Raw genomic sequence first — 11,245 nt, forward strand, 5'->3', positions numbered from 1 at the left:
TTGGGAATAGTTTTCTGGTGTTCACACTCTTCCGGTCTCCTCCCAGAGGTAAGATATGTCTTCCTTTTGATGCTCCACACCTGGCACCTCTGAGAAAGTCTCTTTAAAGTCATCCAAGCTGCCTGGGAAGTAGTTCCTGCAGAAAGATGGTAAAGAATGGAATGAAACTAGCCTCTGTTTTTCTGTCTCTGCTAGTGAGTGGGATTAACCTGTAGAAAAAGGTAAGTACAAGATTTCAGTTTGTCTCACTGTGGCCTGCTATGTAGAGTTTGTGGTATGAATGTGTTCTGAGCTTTTTGTCCTGTTCTTGCTACACTGACATGTTGGAACTGGTAGTTGAATGGGGGGGGGGCATGGTGAAATTAGTAGGCAATAATGAAATGTGAAAAAGCTTCAACCTCTGATTCCACATACCTGCTATAAAGTGATGCTGCTGTTGATTTCAGTTGGTTTCTGGTAATTCTTGACCTTCACTGCTACTAACACAGAAAGGAAAAAACCCCACTATGTCTATTTTTCAAAATACAAATTTAAAGTAGCACACTCCCTCAGAGAGTGGTGGAGTCTCCTTCTTTGGAGGTCTTTAAACAGAGGCTGGATGGCCATCTGTCAGGGGTGCTTTGATTGTGAGTTCCTGAATGGCACAGGGTTGGACTGGATGGCCCTTGTGGTCTCTTCCAAATCTATGATTATTTATAGATGGAAAGCCATTTCAATCTGGATTCAGACCTGGCGATGGGACAGAGACAGCTTTGGTCACCTTGGTGGATGATCTATGCAGGGAACTGGACAGGTGGAGTGTGTCCTTGTTGGTCCTGCTGGATCTCTCCATGGCTTTCAATACTATTGACCATGGTATCCTTCTGGGCTGCCTCTCTGAGGTGGGGATACTGTTATGCAATGGTTCCAGTCTTTCTTTGAGGGCCAAACTCAGGTGGTGGTGTTGGGGGACTCCTGTTTGATCCCCTGGCCATTGACCTGTGGGATCCCTCAGGGTTCTATTTTGTCCCCCATGTCATTTAATATCTACATAAAACTGCTGGGAGAGGTCATCTGGAGTTTGGGGTGTGATGTTACCAGTATGTGGATGACACCCAATTCTATCTCTCCTTTTCATCTGACTCCAAGGAACCTGTCTCTGCTATGGACTGGAGGAGGGAAAATAAATTGAAACTTAATCCAGACAAGGTAGAGGTGCTCCTGGTCAGTTGTAAGGCAGATCAGGGAATAGGGACTCTGCCTGTACTGAATGGAGTTAAAGCTTTGATACATATCCTCTCATGATCTTTGTTCTTTTTTGCACTTCCTTCCATCTATGATCATTATACTTGCTTGCACCACCTTTTTACATGGTGTAGTGAATGCCTTGTCAATTGTAGGTCTTTTTCTCATGTGAATGAGAGATGTGGTGCAATACATTGGTGATTAACTCAAGATGGAAGGGATGGCGTGAACTGGTTCTTTGCAATCAAGGAAATTGCACTGACAAGGTCCCCTGATGATTCACCAGCCAGTTCAACATGTACATACATATTGGGCATGTCTTGAAAATATTACAATGGTGTCAGGTTTTTATCTGCATCCTTACACTGCTGCTAAGGTACAGACAAATCCAGCTGAAGCTCATTATGGTCATTCCCACAAAGACAAATAATTTTAGATTTTGACCTTAATGATCTATGGAGGTGTGTGTGTGCTGTTTAGATAGTGACTTCAATTTGGTAAATTATTATTTGAGGACCTCCTAACTATTATATTAAGTAGAACAAGTTGGGGAAAGTATGGCTGGTTCACATGCAGCTCCAGGACCATTTGTTTGGCCCCACAGGATCTCCTAATTTTTGCCCTAAAATGCTTCCAAACACTCCAGGGTATGATTTCCAGTTCACTACAGGTCTGTAGAGTAATTGTGTATTCCTGCATGGCAAGGGGTTGGACCTGATGGCCCTAGAGGTCTCTTTCAGCTCTATGATTCTATGATTCTATCCTGGGGTTTTTTCTGCTTCTCATAGAGTGGTGTAATTGACACAAACAACCCCCATGGAGCACTTGATGGATATTTTTTCAGGATGGCAAGACAGGAGGTTTGGCCATCCGAAGTTCCCTGGGGACCAATGCAGCCCCAGCCCATGACACTTGCCCAATCTGTTTGTACCTTTGTCTTAGTATTGTGTCTTGATGATCATAGAATCACTGTTAGCATTTCTCCCATGTACAAAAATGACTGTTCGGATTATAACACCAATTGGCTGCCATAGTGGCTGGAGCATTCTGGCAGAGATAGGAGAGATGGCCATTTCACTGGTAGCAACCAGTTTATAGAACAGCCCTTCTGTTGATCAAGATTTACTTGATTGCAGTCAATCTTTAAATAATGTAGTATTATGGCTGCTGTTCACTGTAATTCATTTATTATGGCTTCTTTATTATATGTATATTATATACACATGGCCAGTGATCAACAATTGCAAAGCCCATTTGGCTTGCTGTGGCCAGAATGAGAGGTGCGAGGTATTGGGGGAGGTCATTGGTTACCCTAAAAGTCTTATTTTCTTGTGTTTTCCTTCCTCTTCAAATCAGTGGGAGGGAATTAAACTACTGATTGGTGTAGTTAAGCAGCCAGATCCCTGGGTATGTTGTTAAACCATGGAGACTTGGGCTCTGGGACATCCAAGGATGCTGCCAATAACATTCTCTTTTTGGACCCCAACCATCAATGAAAACACCAGGTAACAAACCCCACCTATCCCTACAGAACGTTTCACTGGTCTACTGAGAACCTCTGGGATGGTATATAGTCCCACTGACAACATTGCACTTTATCCTTACTTTCTTAAGCCAGAGGAAGTTAGCTATTTCTTAAATTGATTTTCTTTACTGTCTTGTTTAATTTTGTATTCCAACTTGAGTACTAAATACTAAATATAATAAAACTTTTATTTGAACCCTGCTTTTGTTAAAACAGTGTAAAAATGATACAGCAATATATACAAAGTATCCCCCCCTTAAAAAAAGAATTAAACGATTTAGGATTAAAATTACATACATAATACATAAAACAGTTAAAGCAATAATGGTGGGCAGAGTCATTATTTGGGAGAGTCATTACATGGCCGAGTAGTTTATTCTGGGAAGGCCTGCCGGAAGAGATCTGTCCTGACAGCTTTCTTGAAGCTGTCTAGGTTGGTAATTTGACGGATCTCGTCCGGCAAGCCATTCCACAGGCTGGGAGCGGTTGCAGAGAATGTCCTCTTGGAGGTCACAGTCAATCTGGTCTTTATAGGCTGGTGTAAATACTACATACATATCTACAGAAAGGGGGGAAAGAAAATTTAAAATGCATAATTAAATAAATCTGCCAGTTTAAGTAGTACACAACATTGGCAACATCCACATTAGCACAGCATTCTCCTACCTGGTGTCCTTCCATTGTGTCGGATTACAGCTTTCATTCTCACACTTTCTAACAGCCCCATTTTCCATTGGGTTGTCCAGTACGGTCTATCTGATTCTTGGATGACTCTTTCTCCTTGGGAAAAATCCTGAAATGATTCAACAAAACTCTAAGAACTCTAAATTTGTTTAAAAAAAAATAAGGGTTCCTAAAGTGGCAGGAGATTCATTAAAAGGTAACATTCCTAAAGGAGATCAAACATCCAGCAAGCCCACAATGGAAAGGTGCTAACTACCAAGAGTCTGGGCGCAACAACAGTGCCAGAGCTCAGCTCTTGACTGGGAGCCAATGGCTTTTTGTGACTACATAATTTCTGCTCTCTTGGAAGGAAATCACAAAGCATCAATAATACATTTATGCTTTAATAGCACAGCAGGCTGAGGCTCAGTAAGGCATTACTGACACATCCATAGCTTTTAAAAACCCATTATTGTCTTCTTTATAACCTTTTGCTTAATTTTACATTTCCTTCTTTGAACTCTCCTTACAAAGATGATGGCAATGATGATGATGATGACACAGTCTGTTTCCTCATTTCCATGCTTTGCGCAGGGGGTTCTTTTGAGTCCTTCTCACTTCTCGTTTGCGGGGGAACCTGGCAGGCAACAAAGAACCTCCAGCTACAGGTCTGTGGAGATATTCCTTGCAACAATCCATGACAGGACTTCCCAAAACGTGGATATAGCAGAGAACATCCAGCCTCTAGAGATTCTGGTAAGTGGATGGAAGTGTTCTTTACAGATGTATCTCCTCTGATGCCTTTGTCAACCCAGCATTCTCCAAATGCCATGGACTACAAGCCCTATCATCCCCAGATGGGGGGTGACTGTAGTATATTATATCTGGGAAGGCTGTTTTATGGTATTTGCTGTGGCTGTATTCACATTTTCCCAGAAAGTTCAAAGACGCTTATTTGCTCATAGAATGTGTCAGTGATTCAGTACAAAGATGCTCCACTCTGCAAGATATGGCTGGGTGGTTTATAACAGATCTTGAGGAAAGGGAACAAGAATATACTGCCAGCAGTGCCAGTTCTATGTTTTAGGAAGTGCTTGGGCAAAAATTCCCTCCTGTACCTGAGTAAACCTCTTTTCCCTCTCACTCTCAGATTTTGTTCATTCATTATTTCATTAAATTGTATTCCATTTTTTCTCCAATAAATGAAAGGCAACATGTATTGCTCTTCTTTCCACCCCTTCATTTTCTACTCACCATAACAACCCAGTGATGCAAGTTAGTCTCAAAGTCATCCTATCAATTTAACAGCTTAGTGCATAATGGAATTTGGACCTCTTCTGTCCTAGTACAACACTCTAACTGCTATAGCACTGATTCTTCAATGGCAGGGTCTGAAGAGCTGCCTGGAGATAAAGGGTGTGGTTAGTGGAGAGAGTTGTTTCTTCCTTTATGCTCCTATCACTGCTTACTAATTCACACACTGAAATGCCGACCAAGGGACTCTAGAGCTTGGCAGCAAATATGAGGTGTCATCTAATCCCACAAAGAGCAAGTTTAGATTCAGAAGGAGGAGTGAAGATAAGAGGAAGGAACATCAACAATCTAAGATATGCAAATGGGGTTTGGGTAAGGTAGAGGCACAAGGGACCACATTGCAAACATGAAATGCTTAATGGAGCATACCAAAGAATTCCAGAAGAAAATCAGTATGGGTTTTATAGACTATAGCAAAGCCTTCGACTGCACAGATCATGAAATGCTATGAAATGCTCTTAAAACATGGGAGTACCACTACATTTGATAGTCCTGATGAGGAATCTGTACTTAGGACAAGAGGCTATTGTTAGAACAGAATATGGATAAACAGAATGGTTCCCAATTGGCAAAGGGGCCAGGCAAGCCTTCATCCTTTCACCCTTTCTATTCAACTTGTGTGCATAAAATATCATACATAGAGCAGACTTGGAAACAGAGGAAGGAGGAGTGAAGATAGGAGGAAGGAATATCAACAATCTAAGATATGCAGATGACATCATACTACTAGCAGAAAACATTACAGACCTGGAACATCTGCTAAGGAAAGTCAAAGAAGAAAGTGCAAAGATAGAGTTAATGTTGAACATTATGAAAAAATAATAATAACCATGGAGGAGCGACATAAATTGTTGCTTAAACAGTAGCATCAAATCCCGCTGTCATTTCTGTATCAAGATGGAGAGCACTTAAACCACTGACAGCAAAAGAAACCCATAGGTTCTTCTTCACCTATCAGACAGTAAAATGCAATAATATCCTTTCATGCTACCCAAATCTGCACCTTCAGAAGCCTGCCTTGGGTTTGAATCTCTTTGTTCAACCCTCAGGGGTTCTGGCTTCCTTTTAGTGTACTAGGCAAGCTGTTGTCACAGGGATGGTTGGCTTTAGGAGGAACTGAACCTTGAGAAGTACAACAGGCTGTTCCCCTGAATGTTCAGATTTCCTTGAAAAGCAAAAGGAAGGAGGAAAGTGTCTAGCTTTTATACTTATGGAGATACAAGAAGCCTGCAAGTAATATTCTGTCCAACTGCTCCTTCAGAAGTGATATAGCTTTAAACATATTAGCCCACCCATATTTATGTTCTGACTGTTCCACAGTAACCCTCATTTTCTGAAGCCCTCTCCCCATATTTCTTTCTATTTAGTTGGCACACTGTATGGAAACAGATGTTGCCTCCTCCTGTCCCTTTTGACTTGGAAAATGGGAAATGAGAACCAATATAACATTGTGGCTCACATCCTGTTTAATATTTAGCATTCAAAATAATTTATTTCCTCTTTCTGGAAATAAACAGAGAAGTGTGGCATGTCCAGGAATGGATGTTACATATTCTTCAGTTAAAGGTAAACTGTTGAATGATCCTCAGAATACTGGGTGATCCTCAGAATAAAGGATTTAACACCTACAGATGAGATGTCAAATGCAGCTGTGAAGATTAACTAAAGGAAAAGAGATTCCACCTCAACTCAGAAAGAACATCCTGACAGTAAGAGCTGTTTGTAGTGGACTCTCCTTCTTTGGAAATTTCTAAATAGAGGCTGGATGGCCATCTGTCAGGGATGCTTTGATTGTGTGTTTTGGCATGGCAGGGAGTTGGATTGAGTGGCCCTTGTAGTCTCTTCCAACTCTAGGATTCTATGATTATCCAAATTATGAATGTGCAAACTAGCTATTTTGTGGCATGTCTAACTATGCAAAGAGCAGAACAACATTTCCTATTGCACCTGAGGGCAGCATAGAGTTTAGGCCTTGGGCCCTCAGGCATGATGCAATTGCCGTCTGTCCTTTCCTAAAGCAGCTCCGAATAGTAGAGCTGATCCTGTAAGCAAACCACATGGGCCATAGAATGGAAGCAGAGTAGGTAGGGAAAGCAAAACTACCCAGGAGGGGACTTCCCCACCTCCCTCAGGCACAACCTGAGTGCACTTAGGGTCCTTCCAGAAGAAGACAAAACTTGACATGGTGATAAAGATTTTGGTGGCTTCCTTTAGATTACTGCAATGTGTTTTACACCTGGCTGCCTTTGTGGTATGTTTGAAAATTGCAGCTGCTCAGCATAGCACACAACTTGCTTTTTATTAATTTACATTTTCCAGATCATGTAATACTAGTCTTATATCATACATCAACTGCACTGGCTTCTGACTTGTTTCTAGCCCCAGTTCTTATCTCACTGGTGCTTATCCCACTGAGGCTGAGAATCTGCCAGGCCCTTTACCCATTAAACTCAGTTGAATGAGGGGTTCTCCCAAATAAGTGTAAGGATAGCAGTTTGATTTTAAAATGTTTTGTCAGAAAAGTGTTGTATTTAATGTAATACAGACATTCTTTCTGATAATGTAAAAAGAGGGAACTTGAACAAATTCAGTTATGTTACCACACCGCATATTGACATATTACTCAAATCATTGTGTGGTTTACGTGGACTACATACAGTTGCTGAAGTCTCTTCAGCATGACTTCAGTTCAACCTTTTTTTTCCTTTCAGATTTCTCACTTCCTTATAGTGAAAGCAGTTAAGGTCTTTCACTGCTTTGGGAAGTACCAGTGAAACCGCATGGCATAAAAGCTGTATGGCTTGAAAAAGGAAATGACACTATTTGTCCAACAAACTGCCCCAGGAGGAGGCAGCAGTAATGGACAAGGAATGGGAATATACAAAAACCAGATGCAGAACAATTCAGTCTTGTTGGGCATTCCATTTTGAACAAAAAGACTAACAGGGAAGACTGGAAAGAGAAACAGTTCATCAATGGGGGGTTAAAGAGAGATGAGGGTTTCCTGACACACTACACACATTGTAACACTAGCTAAACCCCCAGCTTCACCGGAGCTCTTTTGGCTAGTTCATCACATCTTCTTTTTCCCCTAGTACATCCCAATACTCATTCTAACTAACCTTGGCTTTAGGCAACATCCTTGCCTTGTCTCCCAGTGCCCATAGTTAAAACTGAGCTTGTCACCTCATAGAGGGAATCCTTATCAAGTTTGTGGATGATTCAAACTGGAAAGGGTAGCTAACACATTGTAAGATAGGAACAGAATTCAAAGGGACCTTGATAAACTAGAAAACTATTCTGCAACTAATAGAATGAAACAAGGACAAACGCAAATTCTACATTTATGCCACACACAAAAATGTACATGAAAAGGGCCTTGGGATTGTTGTTTACCATGACCCCACATTGTGATGCTGCAGTAAAGAAAGCAAATATTTTAGCGTGAATTAACAGAAACCTAGCTTCTTCCGGATCCCCCCACATAAGGGGAAATTTGCCTATGCTTGAGCCCCATAGGAAATAGTTGAACAAGATTTTCTGCATTATACTTTTTCATTGGCCCCATCCTGTATTAACTATTTCTTTCTTCTTTTTAGAATACGAAATCAGAGAACAACAAATTCCACAGTAAAACAGCACCATGACCACTGCAGCAATAGCTGAAAAGGACAAAGGTGGAAATGTCTCATCTCTCAGTGTCCAGACTTTGCCATGCCACATAGATTCTGAGTTCAGATATACTCTGTTTACTGTCTACTACAGCATCATCTTCATTATGGGCTTTATTGCTAATGTATATGTACTGTGGCTTTTCACTCGATTTTATGCTACAAAGAAATTGAATGAAATCAAAATATTCATGGTGAACTTGACAACAGCTGATCTCCTCTTCCTGGTCACATTGCCTATGTGGATTGTATATTACCACAACAGAGGTGACTGGATAATGCCCAGCTTTTTGTGTAATGTGGCTGGCTACTTATTCTTTGTGAACACATACTGCTCCGTTGCTTTCCTGGGAGTCATAACATACAATCGGTTCCAAGCAGTCACAAGGCCCATATCAACAGCTCAGTCCAGCACACGAAGAAGGGGCATTTATGTGACTGTAGCCATCTGGGTCCTGATAGCTGGCCCCTCCATGTACTTCCTATACGATGAGGGCACTACCAAGGAAGTAGTGCCTTCCTCAAGAACTTTTACCCGCTGTTTTGAGCGCTACAACCCCCAAAATGATACTACTCCTGTTTTAGTATTTCACGTGATCATTTGCGTGTGTTTCTTTATTACTTTTCTAATTGTCATGGTGTGCAACGCATCCATTATCCGGGTATTGCTGTCCCAACCAATGCAAGAGCGGCAGAGCAGCATCAAGCAAAGAGCTCTCTGGTTGGTGTGCACCGTCTTGACTGTCTTCATTTTGTGTTTTGTTCCTCACCACATTGTGGATTTACCCTGGACCCTGATGGTGCTGGACAAATGGCAGATAAGCTGCCAGAACAAAAAGTTGTTGAATGATATGCACCAAGTGACCCTTTTCCTCCTGGGTGCCAACTGTGTTCTGGATCCTATAATTTACTGCTTTCTCACAAAAAAATTCAGGAAGCACCTTTCTGAGAATTTGAAAACAATAAAGGACAGCCGTAAGTGTTCCAGGCACACAACTGAGACAACTATAGAGGGGATGATGCCTTTGCAAGAATGCCTTCATCCCTCCCTGAAATTTCAGCAGCCTGCAGAGCAGTAAATTTTCTATTGTGTGTATTTAAACTCCAATATCAGATTGGGTGCAGGCAAGAACCCCCACATTTCACCACAAGTCTGGCAGATTCATTCACATTTCCAGCAGATCTTTGTTACAGATGCAGGAACTGGACTGATTAAATATCACATCTCAAAAAGAAGGAGGAATGCCTCAGCCAAATTGGCCTTGCTATTGTTGTGAAAGGAAAATACCTGAAATATTGTATGGCATCTTTTCTATATAAAAAAAGGGGGACATTACATTCAGAGTTTAATTGCGCCAATATTAGGTGTCTGATGCTCTCCTTACACTTTGTCATGTAGTTAATTCACAATTTTTGGATTAGGGTGGGCATTGGAATTACCTGATGGTTATGTCTCATCTCTCAGGCTGAGTAGTGACAAATGTGAGAAGGAACAGCAACCTCTGTCCATCTTACTTTCTACGTCTGGTTGGCTGTTAGACAGTGCTTGGTAGAAGCTTTTCAGATTGCATCTGGGAAAAGAATGACAACAAAGTGGAAGTAAGTCCAGCCAGGGAAGTGGCATTTTTTTCAAAGCAAAGCAACACCCACACCCACATCCACACACCGCAGACCTTGTTTTGTATTACAGTTTGACCATTTTCAGCTGTGTTAAGGAATTCATAGGCTAGGAATTCCTACAGTCTGAGTCTTTGCATATGTTTACATACAAAGACCAGGTGTGGATTCAGCTGTCCATATGATAAAGGTAGCCCTATCACAAGAGCTGTGTGAAGAAAAAATATATTTTTGTGGTAGAGCATAAAGAAAGTCCAAAGTTTAGTTGCTGGTATTTTCAGTTAAATGAATCAGGGACCATGTGATTGTAGAGACCTCTGGTTTGAGGCCCTGCAGAGCCACTGCCAGTTAGAAAAGACAACTTTGGGGAAGGTCGAAAAACAGTGCAAGTTGGTAGAAAGAGGCTGCCTGTGTGCCTAGTATTTGCACATTACTGGTTTGTGATGAGATGCAGATGGGCTCAAAGCTGTTGGCCAAGGGGGCTTGTCTACATGCTTTCTTGACTAGGAAGATCATCCTCCTTTTTGGATGGCAAACTTCAGGGAGTGAGGTGAGAATCTATTTTCATTCAACAGAAACTAGTGGTGTTATGATATGGTGGAAAATAAGAAAACTATGTAGCTTGCTCACTCTTTTTATGAACAAAAGTTTCAGCTTTGGGCCCATTATAGTTACATAAAACTGTCAGATTTAAGTTCAGTGGGAATGTCTGTAAATGCTTTGGTGTTTGGATTAGAAGCAGGATTTTTTAGGATTATGTCCAAGACTACAGGATGGTGAGGATCCCAGCAGATGTCCATATGACATTCTAGGGCAGAGGTGGACAATGTGCACATTTGAAGCCAAATTATGGCCTCCCTTCCAGAATTTCCCAGCTCCAAACAAAAATCAAACAAACAATGACTTGTCTTTCCAAGAAGCTTCCAGGAGCAGCATTTTGTTTAACTGGTCTAATGAGGGAGAAACATGACTCACCCATGGAGAAAGAAAAGTGAAAATGGTGGGGAGGGCGATACTTCTTTCAGGTTGAAACAGGCATGTTTTAACACTCTTACTGGCATGTCACTGAAACAGCCCCCCTCCAGCTGTATCCCACCTATTTGCTATATTTGCCTATTTTACAACAACCTACAACAATCCCTAAAGTAGGAATCAACACTTTGTAACACAGCTCAGGAGCTGCAGCATGTGAAACTATAGCAGGCATCTGTTTAAAGAAATGTATGATGCC

At 41.4% G+C, this 11,245-nt stretch overlaps 1 protein-coding gene and 1 long non-coding RNA gene across 3 annotated transcripts; one reads left to right on the top strand and one right to left on the bottom strand.

Annotated features, from left to right (window-relative positions):
- LOC149304926 (uncharacterized) lies at positions 1–10,451 on the bottom strand. Of its 2 annotated transcripts, none has more exons than XR_016271828.1 (3): positions 9,838–10,451; positions 3,416–3,542; positions 1–136 (listed from the first exon to the last, which is right to left on the bottom strand). It is a non-coding gene; the product is annotated as an uncharacterized LOC149304926 (long non-coding RNA). The 2 variants fall into 2 exon arrangements; XR_016271827.1 differs by lacking the exon at positions 1–136 and adding an exon at positions 3,046–3,308.
- LOC149304927 (platelet-activating factor receptor-like) lies at positions 4,049–9,717 on the top strand. The gene is made up of 2 exons (XM_089478984.1): positions 4,049–4,168; positions 8,326–9,717. Exon 2 carries the CDS (start codon positions 8,370–8,372, stop codon positions 9,474–9,476), a length of 1,107 nt encoding a protein of 368 aa, XP_089335110.1. The 5' UTR covers positions 4,049–4,168; positions 8,326–8,369; the 3' UTR covers positions 9,477–9,717.
- Positions 10,452–11,245: the final 794 nt, after the last annotated feature.

The sequence above is a fragment of the Sceloporus occidentalis genome, unplaced genomic scaffold, assembly GCF_023333645.1.
Source record: "Sceloporus occidentalis isolate IW3139 unplaced genomic scaffold, rSceOcc1.0.p SCAF_13, whole genome shotgun sequence".
In the NCBI taxonomy this organism is placed as follows: Eukaryota; Metazoa; Chordata; class Lepidosauria; order Squamata; family Phrynosomatidae; genus Sceloporus; species Sceloporus occidentalis.